The following is a 27681-nucleotide window of genomic DNA, read 5'->3' on the forward strand; positions in this document are numbered from 1 at the left end:
GTCTAATACAAAATATTGACAATCAAGCAGCTTATAATCATAGCAAAATTTTTCTAATGAGATTCTTAATTACCTTCAAAACACAAGCAGGAAAGAGAGCTTGGTTTTTCATATGTGGTGGTACTTCAAATGCCAGACCAAGGTCTTTTCCTTCAAAAAACAAAAGAAAGAAAAAAAGAAAGAAAGAAAGAAATTGAAACAATCAGAAAAGAACTTCTACATGCTCACACTGTCAAGCCCACCAACCTGCCTATATTCATGCTTCCCTCCTGTCACTATGGATAAACTGTGCTGCCTAAGGCCAGCCTCTTCACGTTCTTCCTCTTTATTCCTGAAATGGTCCCCCTTCCCTTCTATATTTTTCATTATTCGCTGTCTACAAGATCACTTCCATCAGACACTCCATAGTATACAAGCATACTCCCACATTAAAACACAAGCAAATCTCTTGAACTCATCTCTCCATTTACCTTATTTTTCTTCTCCCTTTTCTTTCTCCCTGATTTCCATTTTCGCTGTGTCCACTTCCCTTTCATCTCATTCTCTAATGAACTGGCTCCCAATCAGGTGACCCTCACCCACCTCCTTGCTCCACCAAAAAAGCTCTTTGTCCAGCTCATTAATGCTCTCTACTTGCCAAATCCAGCAGTTAATCTCACTCTTTTTCTTCAGCACTGGACACAATGACCACTCCTACTCCTAGAAATACTTTCTTCACCTGGACTGCAGGACGCCATGCTCTCTTGGTTCTCCTCTTCCTGGCCTTCCTCCTCATTTCTCTGCTAGATTCTATCAATTTGCCGACCCCTAATCACAAAACTGGGGCCTCAGATCTCTTCTATTCTTTATCTATCCTTGTTCCTTAGGCAATCTCACCCTTCCCCCCAGTTTGTTTTCAGCACAGCAGCCAGAATGATACTATTAAACTAAAGAGAGAGGATTTCACTCCTTTGCTCAAAACCCTAATGGCTTCTCATCCACTCAAAAATAAAAACCAAAGTTTCTATCATAGCCCACGTGGCTCTACATGGCCTGGCCTCACCACCTCACTAATCTAACATTCCAACCCTCTCCTCCATATTCAGTGCACTCCAGACCCAGGGGTCTCCTCACTCTTACTCAGATACCTCAAGCACATTTTCATCTCAGGGCCTCCATATTTACTGTTCCCTGTGCCTAAAATGTTTCTTGAAGATATTTGCACAGGCCACCACCCAACTCTTTCAGATTTCTATTTATATGTCATTTAATCAGCGGAGTCTTCTCTGACCATCCTACAGAAGAGCACCCCCCCTCCCCCCGCAGACTGCTACGACTCTGCACTCCCGTTCCATGCTCTAGACTCTCCTTCATGGCACTTGTTACCACCTAACATGACAGCATATGCCTGTCTCTCTCCACTGGTATGTAAGCCCCACAGAAGTAAACATGTTTGTCCATTCCATCTTCTACTACGTCTCCAGTACTTATCAGGGTATCTCGCACAAAGAAAAGGCTCAACAAATATTTGTTTAAATGAAGTCAGGGAAAGACAGATAGAGGATTAAAGAAGAGTTCAGTGAAGAAACAACAAAAAAAGAAATCACGATTACTGACTATCATGTATCTTTTCACTAATAAGATCCATGTAAAGCTTACCATTTTTGGAGAACTTGACATGCCCTTTATCTATATCTAGGTAACATCCAATGGTATCATGCATAGTGAATTCCTAGAAAACCAAAAAGTCAAACGCTGTTAATAGAAAGCAAAACCTTTAACAAAGTTAAAAGTTCAAATATAGCTGTATCAAAAGTATGTGTTAGTATTTCAAAATAATTCCTTGAAGCGCTAATGTAGGTGTTAAAAATACCTATTACAGCATATGTTACAGCAGAAGCATCTGATAGACTTTTCAGAATCAACATGATATTTAGGCTCATCCACATTACTATGGATTTAGGCTCACCAGAACAACCATATTTAGACTCACCAGGATCAAAAATAAGAAATGAGATTACATATGTATCAAAGCCAAAATCAAAATGGGGTAAAAAAAAAAGAGAAGACAATGTAATATATTTTTGAGGGGCCAACAAATGGCATAAAAGGAAAATTGTAACTATTACACATTTATCTAGTTTTGTAATATTCTTTCACTGAAGTCCAAATCCAAACTTTGTGTGGAAAATATACAGAAACTCCACTTGACCTTGAGCATCATTTCTATACCCTCATATGTCATGAGTGATCAAGTATGCAAGAAAACTTACTAATGCTGTTTCAGTCAATAACATAATAGCTTACCTCTCCATAATTATCAAACTGTTTATTATGAGATTTCTTTCCTGTTCCACCAAAGCCAAATCCAAACTTATCAGTACCTAGATTTAAGATTTTAAAAGTATTTTATTTATGTAGTAAAAGAAAATATAAAATTTAAAGCCCTAGTAAAAGAAATAATTTTATTCATGCCATACTATAATATTTTCATTTCTAGAAACCACAGGAAAATTTTCCGTTAAGTTTCTGAATCCTGCAAACAACTTAATAGTTTTAAGCTATTTTTAGCCCATGCTATGTGAAACTACAGACACAGGTGATACTCTGCTTTGTCTATTAAGAAACTCAGATGTAAATTTATAATAACTTGAAGCATCTGTGCAGTACCATGTGGTACGTATTCATGCACACTAACTTTACCCTGACTCTATTCATATTATTAACCTTATTCCCCCCTAATTTCATACTGTTATATATACTTTTTGTAAATTACTTCAAATCTTTTTTTGAACAACGCAGGGTACAGATCAATATTATTTAAAAGTTTATTATTTTGCTTCCCAAAATAATAAAGTGTTAAAACACAAATATAAATCAATCAATTCAGTTATTTTGCAAACATTTACCTAGGTCCAAGGAGGCCTGCATAGTAGACCACCCAACTCTGCATAATCCTTGGTCATGACAGGATACTTCGTAGTAGTATTTCCCTATAAGGGCAAAATACTTTGAGATTTGTATAAATCACAGACATATGATTCATTTACCATGCAGCTGCTTTCCTATTGTTTCTAAATTATAATTGGTATGTACCAAATGAAGAATTATAGGTCTTTTGGTACCATCAAAAATCTTCCCAGATCCTTGATTTAAAGCTATTTAAGAAAGCTCATGTATTGATACCTTGTCTCAAAAGTTTATACAAGTGCAAATGCTGTTCAAATACCTTTCATCAATCCTTTAGTAGCTCTACATCCATGCCATTCCTTTACCTCTCTGCTTTGACAACAAAGACCATCTGATCCAATTGCTGGATATGAGGGAAAAAAACAGAAAAACATGTCAGTACAGGTTTTATAAACCATGCATCCTGGAAAAAAAAAATCATTCAGTTTCACTAGTAAGACAATTCCTTCATTTGTTGTTGCAATGTTCCAGAGACTGAGACTTGCTGATTCCTGGGTGATTGGCAGTATTTTCCCCAAGAGTAAACTGTCTTATTCATCCTCTGGATGTGTTTAGCTATGTTGAAGGCTAGTTTCTATACTGTCATCTGTTAATTAAGATAAGATTTTACAGCAGTAAGTCTAGAATGGGATCAACACAGTCCCTGATCTGACTTGCACTAATGATGGCTGCATCAACACCACAAATGTGTTTGGGCAACTATTCTCTGGAGTCCTTTAGAGAAACTGGTACTCAAGGGTAACACAGCACCCACTCATCAATATTTGTCACCCTCATTTTATACTTAAATTAGAGCTTGAGTGACTACTACTCTAAAAATAAAAAAAATAAAAAAATGTCTCTGGCTGGTTCCCCAGCCAATGGAAGAATCCATAAAGGGAAAATAGGAAAAAGCATGCATAAATAAACTTGTACTTGTTATCTGCTAATATTAGGACTCTAAAAGATGTGGTTCTGTATTATTCATCATGGTCAGTCACAGTGATGTCCACATAGTAGGTGCTTATTGTATTTAAGATTCAGCTTTTGTTTATACTGGAAAGAAACTGTAACTTCTATCCTGGTTCATGTTTGCAACTCATATTCAGCACTTGAATATAGAACAAACTTTTAAAAAAGCAACCTCACATATCTTACTTCACTTTTCAGAAATTAAATTACTCAAAGTATAAATTCTTACTCATATGGGTACTGAATTATATAAAACTGAACTTTTTAAAAAATTCCCTACGATCTTCCAAATAGCTGAACACATGGAAATTCCTACGGGGTGGCATGCCCAGGGAAGGCATGGAAGCTTCCTGCCCCCTTCCCACACCTAGAACTATGCATCTCTTCTAGTAAATGTAACTTAAGTGGTTCCCTGAGTTCTGTGATCCCTGCTAGTAAACTAATTGAACCCGAGGAAACCTAGGGTGGCCACGTGGTCACCCATGGTATCAAGCCACAGCTGTGCTATGCTCACTTAATAAAGGTAAAAGTAACCGATGGAATTTAGAGATGGATCCAACTCCTGGGAAGCTGGTTCACTGGATGTGTAAGAAAACACAAACTAACAAGAAAAAAGCAAAATATACAAACCCTCAGTAATTACTATATGTAATAGCTGAAATGAAAGTAAAAGAGAATTCTGGGTCAGACCTTGATGCTAGCTAGACCAAGCTCATATTTCAGTCAGTCTGAGCTTTGGCCACCAGCTTCAAAGCTGATTCCCAAGGAAAAATTACTCAGGGACAACAGAAAGTACCTCAAGACCTATGGTTACCAAGAACAGAGTTAATGTGGGGGAAAGGCAAAACCAAGAAACTACTGAAACTAGAGGGTATAGTGTGAAGGAATTGTATTTACCCCAGTTTGGAAAAATTTTAAAAGCTATAAGAAACAAATTATAATGAGATAGCTGACCAAAAATTGTGTGGGACAATGTTGACAAAGGTTAATCAAGATAAAAATTGACAAGTGGGCAGGGTCCCTTGGCTTGATCCCTTGCTGGGGACCCAAAGCCTTACGTACACAAGTGGGTAAAATGGTCAGAGGGTGTATGATTCCAAAACCTGTTGATAAAATCCTGATGAAGGCAACAGTAAAGAAAGTAGGGGTTAAGGTAAAAATTTATAGGATAGCTGGTATATCTGAACACGCTTTCTGTAAAGTGGTTTTACCTGACTGTATCATGGAGATGGACACTGTATTAGACTGCAGAATGTTTCCCCTACCTAATATTGCAAGATGGAAGACATATAAATCTGCCCTCCAGGTAATATTAATAGGACATGATAAATGAAAATCAGTAATGAAGCTTCCATTAAAAACCCAGGGACTGGGTTTGGGGAGCCTCCAGACGGCTGAACACATGTGGTATACCCAGACAGGACATGGAAGTTATGTGCACCCTTCCCCATATCTTGCCCTATGCATCTTCTTCATCTGTACCCTTTGTAAAATCCTTTATAAGTTGGTAAATGTAAATAAATACATGCATACATACATAAAAAAGTTCACTAGCAATGGTAAATCCTCAAAATTTTTATATTAAAATTCTTTATGCATACATGCAGACATAAATTTTTATATAAATATCATATGATAAAGAGGAGTAGTTTTTGGGGGGTGTTTTTTGGCATGATTCCTCATGCCCACCCTGTATTTCTCTGCATTCTGCTTTTCTCACTCATCAACACCAGATAAAAATTCCTCCTAGTTGACTCTATAGTTCTGACTCATTCTTTGTAATGGCTACACAACAGTCCTTGGATACACCCTAATGTTTATTAATCATTCTCCTAGCAATAGCATTTACTTTGTTGACAGTTTTTTTCATCACAAATAGGGATGCAACAAACAGCTTTGTACATGCACCTTTGCATACCGGTGCTTTTATTCAAATGAGCTAGACTCTCTAGGAATGTATATTTGTAATAGGTAAGGACAAACTGCTTTCCAGAAAGATAATAATTCGTAAGGCAGTAATCATCTTTTTGAATTCTTGCCAATCAGGTATATAAAGTGACTTCTCGCTATAACTTGAATTTCCATTTCTCTACTACCTGTGAGTATCATCTTTGCATGTTTATTGGCCATCTGCCTTTATTCTTCTCTGAACTACTTATTAATATCCTTTGCTTATTTTCCTTATTATCTCTTTCTTATCAAAACAGATAACACTTTATCTGCTATTTTCATAAAGAACTACAAATTTAAAATGATTCTTTATCTTTTATCAACATTGCATTGACTTTTGTATATTATATATGTATTATCTATTGACTTTTGTAAATATTTTTCTATTTTATTTTAAAATACATATATACTTATCTTTTCTTTTAAAATATCTGAGTTTTCTATTTGGGCTGGAAAGTTCCTTCACTGCTAAATTATACACACAATTTTCTATACTTAAGTTTATATATATGTGTCTTAAAAACATATGAAATTTGTTTCTAACTATGTTACGAGATAGAAGTCAATTTTGCATTGGTCCAGATGGATCATCAATTGTGTCAGCACCCTTTGTTGAAAAAAATCACCCTTTTATCCCCCCACAGAAATGAAATACTACTTTTCCCTGCATATTAACTTCTCATATATACTGGAATTTATTTCCATTATGTTCCACTGCCTATTCCATACTGTTTAATTATAGTGACTGTATTCTAACATCTGGTAAATGAAATCTTCATTAACTATACTTTTTAATAATTTTCTTTGTATTATCATGTATTATAAAAAATGTTTCTGAATTACAAATGAGTTAGTAAAATCGATCCACTTACCAAAAGCAGATCCTCTATCATATGGGTTCATTTGCCATTTGTTGAGTACTAAACAAATTAAATAAGAGAAGTTACTCACAAACATATGAAATTAAAAATGCTCAATGACAGCAAAGCAAATATTTTATATACCTTAATTCCTCTAGATTCAATATAGTTTTCTACACATTATTTAGAATACACAACATTTGCTGTTTTTATTAAAAATCAAATGAAATTGAAAATCAAAATATGTTAAATAATCACTGGTCTGAGACTAAAACTTTATCTCCTCCCTTGCTTTAGTGCATTTTGTATTAGATGACACTGATCTTTGTCCTAACTCCTAGATCACTGATAAATGAAGTTTAAGTAATTAAACAGGTTGACTTCTATCACAATGGAAATAACTGACCAACACTTTAGGGTCTAATTAATTATTTTATTATTATTTTTAAAAAAGCAAGTCTTATCTTAATTCAATATCATATTCAAAAGGCACACTTTTTTTTCTCCTCTCTTTTATGGGATTAGCACTTTACTTTTACATCTTAATATTGTCTATAGATGATTAAAGAATCGTAACAGCTAAAGAGAACCCTACATGTTTTCTAGCCCAAGTTCATGCCCAAAGTAGAAATCCTTTCTAGATTATTTCTGGTTCAAGACATACATCATCAGATTAAACACTGAGCAATGCAAAAATAACTTTCTTGAGGTTTTCCCTTCCATTGTTGGCTCAAGCTAGCTACTAAGAAGGACTTTAAACACAAATCTTCATCTACGTTATTTCTAATTGGTCCTGGTCCTACTTTCTACAACAATTGTTTTCTCTCCAGATCTCTTCAATGATTTAACAGTTATCCTATCTCTATTTTTACTTCTCCATGTTTAAAAATCTAATTTCTTTATTTCTCATAAGACATGATTTTTAGAACCATTACCATTCTGATTATCCTCCTTTAGAAGCATTCTCTTTTACTACCATTTCTCATACATGATGGCATAGTCGCTACAAGTTCTGAAACTATTTTAGAATAGGCCAATAGCCTAAATAGTTATATTGCTTTTAGAAAACACAATCTATTTACACGAGTTCATTCTATGAATTGTGTAACATTATTACTTTCAAATAACTGAAAAGAAAATGTTGATTGGCCAAGTTTACTCTACTTAAGCTTGCTATTTTGTCACAATCCTGTTTTGTATAATGAAACAAAAGTGACTTAGAATATGGAATAAATTTTGTTAAAATATAAAACTGTAGATTAATTAAGATAGAATGGAACTTAGAAACTATTTAATAGAAGCAACATAATTTAAAGAAGAGAAAACTGAGGTAAAATTGTTCATGGTAGAGACAGAATCAGAAACCTAATAAAAGGACCAATCTCCATGTAGATAGGACTGAAAATAAGAAACTTGACTTTAAAATTGATACTTTACATTTTAACTTTCTGGGCTCCTTGTTTCTTAGGGGAAAAAACATGCCCCTTTTCCCTGTGCAAGGCAATACTTCCCACCATCATGGGTTTTTACTCCATAAATTATTTGTAAAATCCTTCCTTAATACTTTTATAAAATGTTCTACCAATTTATCTTTCATAGTAGGCATAAAAAGTTATAAGGTTAATAAAAACACTAACTAAATGTAATTTCCAAAACACAACGTTTTCTTAAAGGAAGCACTGTTAGCATTTTAGAGGAAGGACAACCTTTCACCATTTAGGCTCTAAAACCCATTTAACATTCCTGGTTTCCAGGGTTCTAAATTCCAACACCATCCACCCAGACACTGACAATATAAACGCATGCCCAAACCTCACATTTCTAAATGCCAGTGACGAGAATTACTGATTTATACAAAAGGAGGTATCAATTCATAAAAATTACCTGAAGCACCAGTTTTAATTGTTGTTTTTCCTTTTTTGCCTTCCTGTTGGTCTTTCAGAGTTTCATAAACTATCTGGATAACTGGAATACTGAAAGCCTATCAAAAAAACAAAAAGTTCACTATAATAGTATTCAGATATTAATGAGTTTAATAATATGATCAAAGTTATGCACACACATTAAATCATTATACATATTCTAGATTGCTGCTACAATTTCATTTGCTCAAGCCCAAAATAACCAGTAAGATAACAGAACTGATCTAATAAAAGAAATAGGAGCTAGCTGACAGCCCAAATACAACAGAGACCTACAGAATGAACTTAAAGAGGAAAAATATTCAATCTGACAAACTATTAATATTTCTCCAGTCTAAGGAGATCAACCTTTATTTGTAACCTCTTTATTAAAGAGCCATTGTTTTAAAATTCAGAAGTTAGTATAAACATTAAAGATACTGTAACTCTTTCTCTAAAACCAGATTAAAACTATATTCTTAAAGCCACACTCTTTTGTAGATCTTCACAATTAGCTAGCAATAAAAATATCACTCGCAGTAGCAAGCAGTCAATTTCTTATACTTTGGAGGTGGTTGTTTTAGTAAATATTTCAAAGTAAAAGCTACCATTGAAAGCTACTTTAAAATTCAACTCTTAAAAAGTTTTAAATTTATTACTTACACCAGTTTTTCCACTTCCTGTTTCTGCAGCCTGAATGGAGGAAAAAAGTTGATTTTACAGATTAAGTTGTCAATTAAAGAGATCAAATTAAAGATACTATGTATAAATCTTTAACATTTGACTGGCTTCCTTTATTTTCACAGTGCCTTCAGATTATCCAGGCTTCCTTAATCAACTTTGTTGCCAATCTTATCACTTCTCCCATTCATTCCCTTAAGAATCTGCTCTCCCCTTTCCTTTCTCATTCAAATGAAGCCCTCATCATTTTAAACTAGATTCTTACACTAAAGTATCCTAACAATGTCTAATCCCACATAGTCATACTGTAATCTGCTACCATAGTAGTCTTCATAAAAACAGAATTCTAACCACATAACATCCATGCGTAGTAACTTCAAATGTTCTCCACTGACAAATACCTAAATTCTTTAATGTGACACTTGCAAAAGGGCCCAAATAATCTGACCCACTCTGTATTTCCCATTTTATCTCAAGTTAGCCCCCAACAGACACACACATTTTATGCTACCATCTAACTGCACTACTCCAGATCATACCCTGCATTCTCCTGTTCACTGTTTTTGTTGATCTCTCTGCCTATAGAGCACTTCTCTTTCACCTTCCCTTGTCAAAAATCTACTTCCTCCAAGCAGTCTGTTATTCCTCAAGCAGGATAACTGGACTCCCACTAGAATTCTGTAGCACTTTGCATCTCCTGTGTAGGGGCCACATTCTAGTATCACATTTATTTTTGTACACCCTACTTGGTTGAAGCTTCTCAAGGGCAAAGACTGTATCTTCTTCATCTTTGTGTTCCCACAGCTTTTACCTAATACTTTGAATATAGTATATGTATCATAAATGTTTGTGAATAAAATTAATTTGGTAAAAGTATCATTTTTAAGACTATGGAGTTCCTAGAGTGGATCACAGCCCCAAAATTGTTTGTTCCCAACTCCCAACCACCTTACCAAATTTAAACATACCATGAGTACATCACCTCCTCCTAGGATCAGTGGGATAGACTCAGCCTGGATATCAGTTGGGAGACTACAAAAATCATATTTAAAGAATTTTAGTTCAAAAGAAAATGAACCTAAGCAAATTAAGTCAGGTTAACTATAAACCTATACTATAAACTAAAAACAGAATTTTATTTGGTCAGTACAACCAATATTTTTCAGCTAGAACTATGTCAAGGTTAAAAAAGGAAACTTTCTATAATTTAGAGAATCACAAGAAAACCTGAATTTCACCTACCCAACTATACCCAAAAATATTTGATAAAATCACTAACAACCGTTTAAATTGAAAATCATCCTTGCCACAGGTGCATTTAAGCTTTATGTACTTACAGCCAATCCATCTCCTCCACAGCTTGTGCGATCTCAGGCATAACACCCATCTCTGAAAGTAAAATTTAATTTTAAAAACCATACATACTAAACTTAAGTCACAAATCACATTGCTGTTAAAATTACTATTCACAGGACAAGGGAGAGACTCTGAAGCATGGCTCACTTATACCATACCTACTGAGTGTGGCACTGTTGAAAAAATACAAGTTTTGAGGAAAGACTTAAGTTCAAATCCAAGCTCTCACTTATTAGCAAGTGACCTTGGGCAAGGCTATAAATCTGTTTTCTCCACACAAAATGAGGCTTCCATTACATACCTTGTAGGGCTACAGGAAGACTAAAGATAGTAATAATGTAATGCATCTGGCACATAGTTGTTACCTAAAAACACAGTAGCTATCATAGTCCTTGTTTACCTCCTGTGACTAGTGAAAAATATAGCAGAGCTAGACAGCATTCTAGACCTGTATCTTGGTTGTTTCATTTAGAGACAATGTGGCAGTCATGTGCCTTGGCTGTTTGAGGACCTCAGCAATCTGAGGAAAATGAACAGACAAGGGAGAGAGCTCCTATTTATTGGCAGCCATCATCAAAATTCTGGTTAATTGAAGAGGGAAGGGCCAGTGGTGAAAACTTACACAAGTGGAAACGTCAGTTGAAGAACTGCACTGTTCCTAGTTGCATACATATTTAAATGATTCTACTTCAAGGACCATCCTAAATAAATAGATTGGGTTGTTCTTGATTGTGTTTTGTCATTTTATCATTTCTTAAATGAACTGTAGATGGCAGTTACACCTGGAGTTTGAATTGCTTAAACTTTCCTTAAAAATGAGAACTGATTTTTAAGTCTGCAATCATAAAACAGAGCTTTGATTATGATTACAAAAGTACATATCCCTACAAAAGAGCGAACACTCAAATAGTCTCAAGAGAAATGACCAATTTTGAAACTCTGTATTTCTTTAACTGCAAAAAGGCATAAAGCAAATCTACAGGTTCAATACATTTCTTACAGTAGTAGTTTTTTCTTTGCACCAAATGAGAAGAATCACCATTTTCAAAAAAGAAGGCTCTCCTAACTCTAAATCTCCTCATAAAAATCCACAGATAAACTAACCAAGATCTAAAGCTGGATATCCAGGAAGACCTTTCTAAGAATTACCTCTATTAGAGTCTAGCTATATTCTCTCTCCTAAAATACAAACTGCTTGAAAAAAAGGAGTGGTTTCTTAAATATGCTGCATACAGAATACTGCAAGCTAAGGCTTCTTGCAAAACTTGTAATACTACAAGCAACAACCACAGACTGATTTCAGTAAATTCCAGACAACTTTTTGTCCCATTCTGGTCATGTTCTCCCCATGTTTTCTTTAAAATCATGTCTTCTTTAAGTGTAACACTTTAAACAGTTAAGGGGAAAACAAAAATATTCATGTTCTTTTATTCTAATTTTGTCTTTATTTCTTCATATCACACTCTTGTTCCAGTCCTTTATTCTAACACTCCTGAAATTTGTGTATGACTCCCAAGGATGTGAACCTATAAAATGACTACCTAGAACTAACTACTCTAAGACCTTGGCTCTAAAATCTTGTTTTAGAAGAGAGTTGGAAAAAGAAAAACAGCAACCACTCTGAGCAGATTTCCCATTGACTCCCAAACAGTCTGAAATTCTCTCATATGATTAGAGATTTGGAATTCCTAATATTCTTATGGAAGAAAACTGAAAAACATACAATACTAGAATATCTGAAGTCATCTTAATAAGTTAACATTAAAAAATAGACTTAATTTGGTACATTTATTGCTATGTAAATTTATCACGTTTAGTATATTTAAGGGTGATTACAGCTTCCTAAGACTGTGAATGCGTAAAGGGAGGATGATAAAGGAGATGGGAAAAAACGTCAACTGCAGGGTTTGATAATTCACATCAAATCCTGTTTGAAATAAAGGAGGGTATCATATGGCAAATCAATAACAACTTTCAAAATATATGTTGGGCCAGTGTGTACCTAAATGAAAATGCTTTCCCTTTAATTTCAACATTTAACCTTAATGTTGATATAACAGCGTTTAACAACAAATAAGGATCAAGTTTATGCCTGGGACTTGTATTTTTGGGAGGGCCTGAAAAAACTGGACAGAGGCAGGATCGTTATTTTCCCAAATGACCCCTCCCCGTGCCCCCAAGCTTCTCAGCCTGGCCAAGCCCTGATGAGTCGCGGGCAGAAAAAGGTTCCCAAAGAGTCACTGCCACGTCAAAGCAGCAGGAGGCCTAGGTGTCCGAGAACAGCTAGAGCAACGCCGCCGCCTCGTTTTCGCAGCCGAGGGTGCACCAGCAGGAAAGCCAAGTAGAGATTGGTAGAAGAGAAAAAAGGGAAAGAGCAAGGGGAGGGAAGTCCCGGCCAGCCGCTGGAGAGAAATGCCCTCCCTGAACCGGAGCCGCGCGGCCCGGGCCTCTGGGAAACTGCCCCCGATCCCGCAGCGCGGGTCCCCTCCGGGCCGCTCTCGCCCCCAGAACTCCTTGCCAGCCGCCTCAGGTCCGAGGCGTGCAGCGAGCCGCCCACAACACCCCCAGCTTCCACAAACTCACCGGAGAAGGCCGCCATCTTCACCCTGTCCTCCGCGGCTTCGCTTGCTCTCTCTTTCCCTCTCCCCACTCTCGCACACACAGCGGCTGTGGCAGCGCGCGCTTCCGGCGCTCGGCCTTCGGCGTTCCCAGTCCGGGCAGAGCCTCAGCCGGGGGAGAATGGTTCCAATGGAAGAAAAGGCCCGCCTCGGCCCCGCCCCGCGAGGCTTGCCGCTGGCCCGACTGCGTGAACCCAGTGCAGCTGGCCGTTGTCTTCCGTATAGTTACCATTTTTTAGGGCACACTACGTGTCAACAGGATCACTTTTCCAGGGATACAGAAGCAGAAGTTTGGTGACTGGGATCACACAGTGGGCCCTGGCTTATCTGACACTAACCCGTGCCCTCTCTGTAGCTTCAGTCCGTCCCCCAACCTCTCACAAAGATAAGCAGTGCCTCGTAGGTGAGTGAACGATCTGGAGAGAATGCGCCGAATTCGTTCTATACTAGTCAGTGCCTGGCATCCGTAGGCATTTGTTAAGTATTTTTGACTGAAATAAGAAATGATTTAGGTCTCCCTCTTTCCCTTCACCATGTTTGACGTAACTTTGATAATTTCAGGTTGACTTCCATGCAATTTTGACTCCTTTCTCTTTGCAGAGAGATAGGGGAAAGTAAATGAACAATTAACCCTCCCAACCACTTACTCTGTCAGGTAGGTATTAGAATCTTTAGAAGAGGACAGACACTAAGATTCAGGAAAGCTAAGTAACTTTTCTGAAGCCACATAGTTACTAAACGGCACGAGGGATCTGAGCCATATCTGCCTGACTCCAGGGCCCATCCTGTACTATCTGTGGCCTGCCAAAGAATGTCATGGAGAAAAGTGAAACCTTCAGACAAGATGTGTAGCATAGGGTTAGAATTACACATTTGGGAGCCATTCTCTTTGCGTTTGAATTCTAGCTCTGCCACTTGCTTACTGTGTAAACCTTGAACAAGTCATGAAACTTCTCTAGGCTTCAGTTTATTCATCTGTCAAATAGGGATGAATAATAATATCTTTGTCATAGAATTGTTATAAGGATTAAGTAACATACTTAAAGCACCTAGAGCAGTGCATAGCACATGGTAACAATATGTAAATACTAGCTCTATTATTACTATTACATGTAACAGGATTCAAAGGCCGAGGAGAATACATCAGGCCTACAGAATCACACTTCCAGGGGGCACTATTCACATTATAGTCTATATTCTCATTACATTTTATATAAATAATAGCCCTGAGAGTTATGCAAAGTAGCAGTTTCTAAATGGATACCAAGCATCCCACATTCCCAAGAGAGGTACGACATCACACATTATGCAGGACTTGCCAAAGGGAAATTTGAAATCTGATTTTTTTTTTTTTTGCGTTTAGTCAACACCCACCTTATAAGCATGAAAAGATTGGAGATGCAAGTTAAAGGAAAAGATTTCTCCGAACAGAGTTGAAGTGCTGTGGCATTTTCCCTCTCTCAAGAGAGAAAGGGGCTTCTGGGGGAATCTCTGAGAACATTTGATCTCAGAGTTTGGGAACTATAAGGACTGCTCTGGGAAGCTGTGGCCAGGAGGACCTGCAGGGGCAGGGCAGGAAAGGAGACAGGAGAGAAGGCTGCTGTGGGAGCTAACTGCATTTCCTGTAACTGTCAGGGAGACATGTGACTTTTTCCTCCCAGGGGATAAATGAACCTGTGGAGAGTGGACTGGAAGCTTTCTTCAAAGGGAATGTGCTCACCTGAAGGAGCTAAATGGTTCAGCAGGCAGACCTCCAAAGAACCTTGGGCTATCCATACCTTCTAACTGAAGGAGAAATAACACCCACTTCACATGAGTTGTGCTTGGAGGATGCCAGCAGGAGAATCTTCACAATATCCTCCAAAAGTACTCTCTGCAAGAAACAATCAGCCTTGAGCATGCCTGAGCCAGAGAGCAGCAGAATCGGATCACTCCAGTACTAGCCAGCCAAAGCTGGGTATCTCTTTCACCTGATAGACTTTATCCCTCTCCAGGGGTCAGAAACAACAACTTGTGAGAGAGGGGAGTGCAGAGAAGAGACTGATCACATCCTCCATCCCATTGCAGGCTCTGGCTTGGAATAGGCCAAGCTGGGAAGAAGAAAGCTATAATTTCAGTTAAAGTTGTGAATTTTGATCATTACACTGGACTTGATAGTTTAATTACAAAAATGAGGCTATAATTGTGATGAAAGTAACCGACAACTTTTTATTATCTGAGAGTGACCAGAAAAGCTCTGGAAGATGCTAGAGACTTCATCTAGGTCAGGGAAAAAACCTGCAGAGATGGTTTCAAGGTAATGTTTTCTGTTTGTGCCCTATCAAGTCCAGCTAATTTAATATACTGCTTTAATAATTGTAAGTGTGTGTGTGTGTGTGTGTGTGTCTGTGTGTGTTGTAATGCCCTCAATAATGTGAACTGGAATAGAAGTTGATTGGCTCCTGTCCTTGGCAGGTAGGGTAATGCCAGGCAGAGATACAGCAGCCAAGACCTTCACCAAACCAAAAGAGAGAGGATGGGTGCCCATCAGTACAGTATCCTGCTGGTCTCATTTCCCCAGAACACGTTGAGTAAATGGTTGCCTACTACCCAGGAGATTTCTGAGAACTTTGCATGGTCCCAGGAACTCAGCTACAGAGTTAAGTGGGAGGATGGCCACCAGCAAGTTGCACCAAACGGCAGCTGAAGTGATTGGACTGGCCCCCCTAAAACTCCCAGCCTGCGCTTTTGCCATTTGTAATACAAATGGCCACAAGAGATTTTTAGGGGGTGATGGAAGTCTTCAAAAATTACATTGTGTTGATGGCCACACAGCTCTATAAATCACTGACTTGTACACTTAAAACTGAATTTTATAGTATTTAAATTATACCTCAATGAAACAGATAGTTTTTAAGAAAAGTATCTGTAATTTAAAAAAAGAAAATCTCCTAGCCTGGCCTTGCCCCCATCATTTATTTTTTAGCCTTACAATAGCCCCATATTTTATGCAGTTGGGTCTTTTGGACCCCAGTGATCATGTTAAAGTGGAATTTTACTGTATTATCCATGTAGCAGAAAGATTGTGCTATGTATTTTCAAGTAAGTGGTATTAAACTCCACTGCAGAACAGATGGTTTTGCAACTGCTAAAACAGACCAAAGAAAAATGCCCTTCACATACACAGGACAGCATAGAGAGGATGGGCCCTGTGAAGGACAACAGTCCCTGTCTTGGTTCGTTTGTGCTGCTGTAACAGAATACCTGAAACTGGATAATTTATAAAGAACTGACATTTATTTCTCACAGTTCTGAACGCTGGGAAGTCCAAGATCAAGGTGCCAGTAGGTGTTTTGTCTGTTGAGGGCCCTATTTCTGCTTTCAAGACAGTGTCTTGAACTCTGCATCTTCCAGAGGGGAGGAACATCATGTCCTCACATGGCGGAAGGTAGAAGGGCAAGAGACTATGACACTGCGTGAAACCTCTTTTATAAGGGCCTTAATCCCATTCATCAGGCAGGAACCCTCATGACCCAATCACCTCTCAAAGACCCCACCTTTTAATATTATCACATTGACAACACTTGAATTTTGAAGGAGACATATTCAAACAATACTGGTCCCCTTCCTCCTTGCTTTTGTTTATTAAAGAGTTTAGGAAGAAGAAAACAATCATCTTTCCAGACTCCTTTGTAGAGAGACAGCCCAGAGACTCAGTTCTGCCTAGAGAGATATAAATGGCAGTCCCAGCTTGGGACTTGTAGGAATGCTCTTTAAAAGAGAAAGATCTGGCTGACATGCACTCTCCTTACTCCTGGAACATTGACATGACACTGGGAAAGACAGCAATGAGCCACGAAGATAAAAGCTTCACACCAATACTACCGAACCAGAGAATATAAGGAGATTAGATCCTGAATAATGATGCTGAGCCCAGGTATGTCTACCTCTGGACCTCTTGTAGCTAGAGAATGCCTCATTTAGTTAAGCCACGTTAAATTTTCTCCTGTCTGCAGCCCAATATATTCCTAAGAGATGCAGAAAATAAAGGAGATAAGGAAATTCATCAATATGGATTTCATGTATTGAATCTTTCAGAAAAAAATTTCAAATGTTCCATATTAGAGCAATAAGCAATCTATTGTGGCTACAAGGAGGAGAAGAAATTTGGCCTGGGTTGTGATGGCACCATCAAAAATGATCCTTGACTGTGTGGTCATTTCCTCACAACCAAAAATGAAGATGAAATGTGCTATATATAACAGAAGATGTGGCTCTGAACCAGCCTAGGGGATATAAATAAAATTAGGTTGTTTATCTTTTCATTGACATCCAACTCCCTCGCAGTCCTCTTCCTACCTCTTTTGGGACAAGATAAAGCAAACTGCCTAATTTCTGAGGATTTAGCCACTGAAAAGAAGGAAGTAGCATGAAAGAAAAGTTGTTTTAACCTAAAATAAGTTGAGTAGAAAATACAGTATCTTCATTCCATAAACTGCCCAACATCCTTCCTCATGATACATGATACAAACCCACTCATCATTCTACACAAGTAACAACAATATTCTCCCTCCTTAAATGGTGCCCATGAAGTTTGCCCTCAGATGTGTGCTAGGAGAAAAAAGGACTCAGGAGTATTATACTTGCTTTAGATCTTGAATCCTGCTATGATCAAACCTTCCATCAATACACCCTCTCCCCTTGGATATAACTCTTAGTTGGTAGGGCTCCTGAATCCATCCTCCATGGGATGACACATGCCAGGACCTCCGTGTCCAGTCTCGTGCTTACTTCCAGCCTTATTACCTACCACTCTCCTCCACAAATTTTACTTTCCAGCATAGCAAACTATGTAGAATTCCTTGTATACTCCAGATTGCCTCTTGCTGGTATATATTTTTTATGTTGTTCCCTCTCCCTAGAATAACTTTCCCCTTTTAGTTTTAATTATCTACTGATGTATAACAACAGCTCCAAATCTTAATGGCTTAGTACAACAACCAATTTATTTGCTTATAATTCTATAGGTCAGAAATTTGGGCAGGGCTTAGCTTAGCTGGCTGGTTCTTCTGCTCCATGTGATATTCCCTGGGGTCATTCACTAGGCTGCATTCAGCTGGTGTCTTGGCTGTACTAGGGGATTGGAGAAGACTTCACTCCCATGTATGGTGCCCAGTGTTCCCCTACATGATCTTTCTGTCTCTATATGGCCAGACTGGACCTTCTCACAACAGGATTAGTACTGGGGAGGACAGACTTCCTACATGGTAGTTGGTTCCACAAAGATGTGTTTCAAATGAGGGAGAGCAGAAGCTGCATCTTTCAAGCCAACCTTAGAAGTAATGTATGTGTAACTTCTGCTGAATTCTGTTGGTCAACACAAGTCACGTGACCAGCCCAGATTCACAGGGAGGAGAAATAGACTCTACCTGTCAATGCAATATATGGCAGTTTGCAGCCCTTTATAATATACCTGTGTTCTATAACATAGTAGACATATTTATAATATACCTACCTATAATAACACTTATCGTCTTGGCAAACTCCTAATTATCATTCAAATTCAGCTAAGCTAGTACCTTGCAGCAAATCCTGTTGCCCCAATGTTTATTTCTCTTTTTCCTCAAATTTATGACTCTTGGCTAGACATATGGCTGCCTGGGATAAAGATTCCATTTCCCAGCCTTTCTGGTAGCTAGATATGGCTATATGCCCATTTTCTGGCCAGTGGCATATAAGGTATCGTGTGTGACTTCTGGGAAATATCTTTAAGGGAAGTGTTGCATCCTTCTTTTCTTCCTTCTTCCTGTTGGCTGGAATGGGGTTGTAGGGCTGGCTTTTACCAGCCATGATGGGCCATGAGAAGAGACCCATATACTGAGGGTGGCAGAACAATAAGAGAGAAATTGCTTGAGTCCCTGATAACTTAGAGCACCACACCAGCCCAAAATTGTGATACTAGATTTCTTAAATGAGAGAGATGTAAACATGTCTTCTTTTGTTTTGGATTTTTTTCGGTCCCACACAGCCAAACCTAATCCTACTTTATATACCTTTATTCCTTATCTATTGCTATAACTTGTTTAGTTGCCCCCAAGTCTAATCACTTAAAACAATAAACATTTATTATCACTCCCAGCTTTTATGGAACAGGAATTCAGGAGTAGCTTGGCCAGCAAGGTCTGCTTGGCATCACTCTTGCAGAAGTAGTCAAGTCTCTGGCCAGGATTACAGTCATCCAAAGGCATGGCTAGGGCTGAAGGATCTGTTTTAAAAGGTAAGTCACTCTCATGGCTGTGCGGGCAGTTAACGGGAGGCCTCTGTTCTCCACACGGACTTCTTGGGGAACTTCAGTGTTCTCATGATATGGCTGCTGACACCCCTCCCTTTCCCAATAAAACAGATGACCCTCGATAGAACAAAGCAGAATGAGTGGTATATTTTATGGCATAGCCATCAAAGCCACACACTGTCATTTGTGCAATATCTTATTGGTCACACAGGCCTAATCAGTGTGAAGGGAACTATACACACAAAGGTGTGAATTCTAGTGATAAGGACTGTTTGGGGGCCATCTCACAGGCTGGCTACCACACACCCCACTTCCCTAATAAACCCCTTGTTTGTTTGTGTAGCAGGTGGTGGTCTCTCAGTCTCAGGCAAAAGTATGTTCATGTAGCATCCTCTGGGATAAATCATGTTTATCCCATTGTCATCATTAAATTTGTTGGCTTAGCTTTCTCTGTTTTTCACAATTTACCTGACTCACAGAGCAGTTTGGAGACAGGGAAGCTCTCGTTTAAACATCCTCTTCTTTCAGCTATATTTCCTACAACTTCTGAGCTGAGCAACAATCATTGAATTTTATGCTTTTGTCAAAATAAGCTGTCAGAAACTGGTCCAGATCTATTAGAATGCAACATCATTCTCGCTGCCCCAGCATTCACCTTATGGTGCAGGGACCAGAGGGGGCCTGGAAAACAGACATAAATCCAGAGATCTATAATTCTGTATCCCCTGAAGAAGTGGCCATAAAGTCCATCACTCCAGATATATGGGGAGAGGGAGACAAAGGGCAAGCCGGATGAGTTTCAGAGGGACTGTAAAACAGAAAAAGAGATCTCCCTAACTGTGTCGGTCTCATTATAGGCAAGCCAGGCAAGGAAACAATTTATGGTTGGATGCCGACTAGCTCGCAGGCATGAATGTCACTCTGTCTCCCATGCCTGCCATCTTGAGTGCTTGTGGGCCCCTGTGAATGACGCGACAGCTCATGGGCAAATGGCGACACACTTGGAGCCTGAGCTTGTGGGTGGTTAAGAACAGACTGTGCACCAGACACCTGTTCAGAATCCAGCAGCCCAGAATCTGCCAGGGTGCCTGAGTTCCTTCACCTTCCATAGGAAACCACTGTGCATCTGCACACAGAGTTCAGGCTCACTGTCTCAGCCTCCTGCCCAGTGTCCCTGCCTCACTGCAGCTCCTTTCTGTCTGTGGAATCGATCATAGGTTTTCCTGTTAACAAGTCCTGTGGTTTTTTTAGCAGGCTGAAAGAAGACTGCTTGCTATATTGAAAGGGGTGGTGGTAAGAAAAAGGATGGTCAAAAATTCTTCAAAATACCTGGAGAAAATAATTCAGAATATAGAAATTTATACTGCATGGCTCCTATGATGTTGCAATAATAAGGGAATTTGTAAAGGCTAACTCAACTGTAGCTCTGAATGGTAATGTTCCAGTTACTATGGCTACCCCAAAATACTGTGGCTTAACACGTCCATTTATTCTGCTCATAGAGTCTGTGGGTGAGGAACCTGGACAGGGTACAGCAGAGATGGCTCATCTTTGTTCCTCGATGCCCAGCACCATAGCCCAAAGACTCAAAGGCGAGGGGCTGGAATCATGAGAAGCTTCAGTCACTCACATGGTCCTGTTGATGCTCATGTTGAGAAGACTCTACCTGGGGCTGACGGCCAGCTGCGGCATCTCAGGGAGCCTGTGTTTTCTCACAACATGGTGGTTTTATTCCAAACGTGAGCATCCCAAGGCCCATGCAGCCTTTAATGATCAAACTACAGAAGTCAAGCAGTGTCACTTCCTCCCAATTCTATTAATTAAGATTATGACAAAGATCTGCTTAGGTTCAAGGGGAGGGATCATAGATGTCACCGATTGACAGGGGAGAATCAACATTACATTGTAAGAAAGATGTGGGGCAGGATATAAATTGGTATAGCCATGTGTTAAGAGTTCTCCATAGAAACAGAACAAATAGGATGTGTGTGTATACAGAAGGAGATTTATTTTAGGGGATTGGCTTGCATGATTATAGAGCCTGGCAATCCCAAAGTCTATGTGGTGGGCTGGCAGGCTGCGGACCCAAGAAGAGTTGATGTTGTGGTTGAAGACCAAAGATCATGCACTAGAGAATTCCCTCTTGTTAGATGGTGTCAGCCTTTTGTTCTATTAAGACCTGTAACTGGATGAGGCCTGTCCACATTATGGAGGGCAATTTGTTTTACTCAAAGTCCACTGCTTTAAATGTGAGTCTCATCCAAAAACATCATCACAGAAACATCCAGAATGTTTGAACAAATATCTGGGCACTGTGGCTCAGATAAGTTGATACATAAAATTGATTATTGTAAGTGTATGCCTTGTCAATTTAGCATCCATATGCATCTTCTTAAACCATATTTAATCTCCAAGTAAGGACAATAATAAGGTCTTAATTCCACCTAACATAATACAGCTATCCTGTGTACAACTGAAAATGCACTAACCTTCTCCCTAGGAAAGGATGTAAAATCCTTGGATGATGTCTGTTCTTCTCCTTGATATCCCATAACTTAAATATTATAAGATTTTCAATATTTAAGTACTATGATATAAAATGAATACACCTTATGTTACATGATAAGGTGATAAGAGGGAAGAAAACAAACATATTTGACATATATATAAATAGAGAAAGAGATCTCAAAACACATACATATGTACATATTCATGTGTACATTATATAATATATATACACACACAAATATATTCACAACAAAATAAGGAAGAAACACTCATGGCAAATATAGTCCTTGTTTCTGGAACTGGTCATGTGGTCGTAGCTGGTATTTATAACTACTATACTTTCTTCCATTATCCATTCTGTATTCCATTTGCCCTCAGCAAGCACCACAGCTGGTCATTGAACCTGGTTTGGTGACTCAAACCTTCATTCTGAAGGGTCTGGGCCATTATTAGTCTTGTGTGGATTGGGTTGTAGCTTTCCATTGACCTTAACCACAGGGCATGATAATAGGACACTAAAAGTACCCTAAGGGATCTCCTCTATCCCAGACGTACTCTTCCTTACCTCCCTGTGGAGTAGCAGTCCAATTTCTCCTTGGTGATCAGGATCAATCACTCCAGGCACCACAGTGGCTCTTTCCTTTGCCTGTTGATTCAAAGGCTTGAGGATCCCAAAGCCTTTGGGACACCAGGTGTCAGTCTTACCTTCCAGTTCAGTGGAATCATTGTCGTGTCTGCTGGTGGAAGCATTCTTCCTTTTGGAACTAAGACCTCTAGAGGTCACCAGAACATAAGATCATGGGGAAAGGAAGCAAAAATTTTTCCAGTGGGTCACTAGAGGTAATAGTGAGTGCTGCCACTCCCATCTCCTCCCCGTGATTCCTGAACCTGTGAATCTTGGCTACGGGAGAAAGAGCACCATATATTGGACACTGACTCAGAGCATATGGCCATCTTTGGAAAATGCAATCTGCCAGAAGTGGACATATTATCTGCTGATTGGGAAACTAGTTTTGTCTTGGGAAGAAATGGAAATGTATACGGAAGCCTGAGAGTGAACAAGGCAGTATGTGTTAGGCACTTTCTATGAGGCATCTTTGATACCTTCACAGGATCCTTCATTTATTAAATACTATTCACCTGAAAAAACTTATGAAGTGCCTCCTATGTGCCAAGGCCTACAGTAGTGCTAGGGATACAAATATGAATAAGACATACTTCTTTGCTTTCAAGATAATCTAAATTTTTCAACTGAGATAAAATATAAACACATAATCACACTGTACGGCAGAAATGCAATGGCAGAGATTTATTCAGTGTGTCATGGGAAATCAGAGTGGATACCTAAGCCAGGCTGTAACAATCAGGGAAGGGCTTCTTGGGGAAGTGACATCTCAGATGAGTTTTAAAAGGTTCGCTGAATTTAACTAGATGTAGAGGGGTATATGGGGGTGTGTGAAAGGAGGGGAAGCTTTCTAGGAAGGGGGTACAGCATGGAGAGCTGCATAGTGGTGAGAAACAGGGTGGTATCCCCTGATGTATTAATCATCTAGTGCCACATAACAAATCACACAAAAACTTAGTGGCTTAAAACAATAAATGTTGTCTTGCATAGCTTCTGTAGGCCAGGAATCTAGGAGTGACATATCAGGATGGTGCTGGCCTGGAATCTCTCATGAGGCTGAAGCCAAGTTGGCAGCCAGGGCTGCTATTCATCTGAAGACTTGACCAGGGCCAAACGATCCACTTCCAAGGTGGCTTCCCCATATGCCTTGCAAGTTAGTGTCGGTAGTCCCAATAGCACAGTTCTTTACCGCCTGAACTTCTCCATAGGATCTTGAGTGTCCTCACTCACAGCAGGTGTCAACCCCCAGCAACTGATCCAAGAGAGAGACTGGTCTAGCCTCTGACGTCTCATACCATCATTTCCACAATATCCCACTGGTTACATGGACCAACCTTATTCAAGGTGGAAGGCACCACTCAAGGGCATAGACACCAGGAGGCTGGGATCATTGTGTATGGGCAGGGGATATTTTGGAGATTGGTAACCACATCTGGAAATAAAAAATATTCCTCCATTTCCAGATGGTAGGAGAAGGAACTGAAAGATTGTACAAATTGAGATCCACGGGAAGTAGAAGAAATGACATTCTATATATGTGTACTGACTGTGAACTATTGAGTTTTATCTCAGGTTCAATGTAAATTGTGGAGCAATTTTTAGCATAGTGATACATGTGACTTTAATATACTATTTTCTTATTTGGTGACTTAGATTTGTTAAAGATTTGTGTCTCAACTTAAATGCCTTCAATCTTTTTTAAAATTAATCCCTTAGGTTGCAAAGCTTCTTTTTAAAATCATTTATCTCATATCTATATCAGAATGTAATAATTTAAACTTAGAAACCTTAAAAGTTTAACATTAGGCATACATTTTTATCTAAAGAGAAACCTAAAATGATAAGGACTTCAATAGGAAACAGTTTGCATGAAATTCCATGGAAGAGCTAAAATTATTAACATTGAGAGACATTTAATAATTTCTCCTCTAGTGGTTTTTAATCCTTGGTATTTAATTTAGTTTTTCCACATAGCAGAGGGTGTTTGATCCTGATGTTTTAATAGCTTCTACATTTTCAGTTAGTATTTTGCCCTATCAAAACACATTATTAATTACTTGTCAGCTTCATTGAATCCTCCTCTTTAGGTTAATATTTCCATTGTAGTTTTTTATCAGAGGAAATGTAAGGATAAACTGAAGGACATGACCAATATTTCACTACAACAGTTGGAAAAAAAATCATGGCTCATGAATGGTCTGTTTATTGAGAGAAATTTTCCTTGAGCCTATATTACTTTGCTGGAGAAAATAAATGATTTTTTAAAGTTGCAATCTCTCTTTTAAGCAAAAAGGGTTAATCTATAATAGCCACAACATAACCATGTATAATTCATGCAGTCAAGAAAAACTTATTCAGGGTTTACCTTCAGGCTGGATTTACAGAGATTAAAGAGATTAAAAAGCCATTGTCCCTGTCCACAAAGAATTGCAGTATTTCGCCTTTGTAGTTGCCTTTTGAATGTCTGAATTATTGGTGTTATTTGCGACTCCCTAGGCTTCCCCAGTCTGTGGACATGAACGGTAATCATTGTAATATGAAACACTGTAATTTCACTGGTTTTGGTCCCAGTTGATTACAGAGGACCCTCAGTCATTTGTAAAATCCCGTACTAAATATTTCTGAGGAGTCCCAGAAGTGTGTGACACATGTTGGCAAACAAGTTCATTCCTTTTGGACTCTGCCAATTGTTTCCCTTTGGAGCCATTGCTGATCCGCTGTCTGTGGTCTGTGCCGTCTGTGAGCTCCACAGCTGTTCATAACAAAGCTGGCGCAAACACCTTCCGCCTTTTCATCTCCTTCTGCTAGGTTCAGAGTGTTTCATTTCAGGTAATTCATCAGACGAGACATCGTGAAAGACTCCCACAAACACCAAGAATGCTACTAAAATATGAAAGCAAAAACGCAACTTTTAAACTGAATGGATGCGTTTGCAAGAAAGTAAAAGATATCCTGAGTCCTGGCAACAGGCGGGAGAACCCATGGAAGAAGTGAAAATTGAAGTCACCATCATTAGGGATCTCTATGAATCCAGACGTCCAGAGCTTTGATTTCAGGACTGAAAATAGAGGTGGGGTGGGATGGAGAAGTTGGGGACAAAGGCTCGAGCCTATGTAGAGAGGAGAGTGGATCACTGATTGTCCTACATAAAGTTAGGAATCATGAAGAGCTACAATTTTTTTAAAAATCCCTTAATAAAGAGACAATAAATTTGTCTGTTCAGCCTGGAATATGAGTGGATATAAAAATCTTTGAGAATTTGCGACCAGAGCCCAAGCGTCCTGAAAGTCTGGGTCCTGAATTTACACTGTGTGTTATCTGATTGTAGCAGTAAAGGCAAATCTTCCTAGGGGGAGGACACTCTCTAAACCAGGCCTCAAAGCATCTTCACAGATGAAACTCCAAAGCATGTGAGCAAACAGTAACACACACGCTACATAAAGAAAGAGGCCACCCTGAGCAAGAGTCAGCAGGAGAAAAATAGATCCTCAAAGACTTCAGGTATTAGAAATATCAGGTAGAGATTATAAATTATGTCTGATATGTTTCTAATTGTAGGACATGAAACATAAATAAGAAAGTAATAAAAGATCAGCACACTTGAGTTTTAAAAAAAGAACTTCTAAGTATAAATTCATATGTAATAATTGATATTAAAAATTTGTTGGAAAGATTGAACATAGAAAGAGCTGAAAAGTAAATCTGTGAACTGAAATAGAGACCAGAAGAAATTGCACTGAATACAAAACAGAGAGGTATAAAATATAAGAGGGAGGTTGTGACTTGTGGAGGATACAATAGTCCATCATCTGTCTAAAGAGAATGGTGTATAGGCAACACTTGAAGATGTAAGGACAGAATTTTCTGTAAGCAATTAAAACACATGAAGGGAGGACGGAAGAAATTATATTACAAACTTCTGATATTACCCTTTATAAGGTGAGAGGAGGCTGGAAGAGAGAAATGTACATATGAGATATATATATGTGGATACATATGTGAGTGTAGTATGACCTTAATGATTATTGTACCATTTTATTCCAATGGGAGAATTTTTTCTTTATCCTGGTTTATATTTGGTTATTTATTCTGTCCTTCCCTGCCTTTATGTCCTCTATGCCATTCTATGTTTTGGTAGATACGTGTTGTATTTCTTTCATTCTATTCTTTCCACTGTTTAAAATTGTAGATTTGGCGGGGCGCGGTGGCTCATGCCTGTAATCTTAGCACTCTGAGAGGCTGAGGTGGGAGGATAACTTGAGCTCAGGAATTCGAGACCAGCCTGAGCGGCAGTGAGATCCCCATCTCTGAAAAAAAAAAAAAAAAAAAAGGACTTGTATATAAAAAAAAAGAACAAAATTGTATATTTACCTTTCCTCCAATATTTTCTTATGAAAGTTTTCACATATAGCATAGTTGAGAGAATTTTATCATGAACACTCATGTACCCAGCAATGAGACTGATTCTATCATTAGTATTTTACCATACATGCTTTATCACACACCTTTCCATTTATTTATCCTCAACTTATCCATTAATCCATCTTATTTTCTGATGCACTTCAAAGTATATTACAGATCATCTATCTTTGTTTTTAAACAAAATGAAAGACAAACTATTCTCACTTTTAAGTCAATAATTCATTATTTTACAATACATTTTTATCAGTTTATTTGCTCATCTCTTGCACTTGCTGATGATTTTTGTATTTATCACTCTATATGCCTCTGGTAGGGCCTATTTCCCAGTTTGTTGTTCCATGTAATTTGTAAGTGAGGAAAATGGAGGGGAGGGAATGGCCTGTTTGAATTGTGTAGCAAATTAGAATAAATGAACTTTCAGTAAGGGGCTGGAGATTCCTTCTTGGCTAAAACCATGCATGAACTTTATATCTATTTTGGCTGCCAAGAGATATTATAAGAGTCTTAGAATATTTATGGAAGGATTGATTGGGATTCTGCAGGCTTTCTGGAGGAAATAAAATTTCTTGAATTGCTCTCAATATTATTT

At 38.5% G+C, this 27681-nt stretch overlaps 1 protein-coding gene across 1 annotated transcript in view; it reads right to left on the bottom strand.

Moving 5' to 3' along the window:
• Positions 1–13309, bottom strand: part of DDX1 (DEAD-box helicase 1) — a 34413-nt gene extending 21104 nt beyond the window's left edge. Inside the window, exons 1-11 of the mRNA XM_069495271.1 lie at positions 13232–13309; positions 10630–10681; positions 10261–10324; positions 9275–9304; positions 8595–8691; positions 6723–6770; positions 3209–3292; positions 2889–2972; positions 2287–2363; positions 1639–1711; positions 74–150 (exon numbers count right to left, since the gene is read on the bottom strand). Coding sequence (XP_069351372.1) covers positions 74–150; positions 1639–1711; positions 2287–2363; positions 2889–2972; positions 3209–3292; positions 6723–6770; positions 8595–8691; positions 9275–9304; positions 10261–10324; positions 10630–10681; positions 13232–13247 — 702 coding nt within the window. The 5' untranslated portion in view covers positions 13248–13309. The remainder of the gene's footprint in view (positions 1–73; positions 151–1638; positions 1712–2286; positions 2364–2888; positions 2973–3208; positions 3293–6722; positions 6771–8594; positions 8692–9274; positions 9305–10260; positions 10325–10629; positions 10682–13231) is intronic.
• Positions 13310–27681: the final 14372 nt, after the last annotated feature.

The sequence above is a fragment of the Eulemur rufifrons genome, chromosome 19 (genome assembly GCF_041146395.1).
Source record: "Eulemur rufifrons isolate Redbay chromosome 19, OSU_ERuf_1, whole genome shotgun sequence".
NCBI lineage: Eukaryota > Metazoa > Chordata > Mammalia > Primates > Lemuridae > Eulemur > Eulemur rufifrons.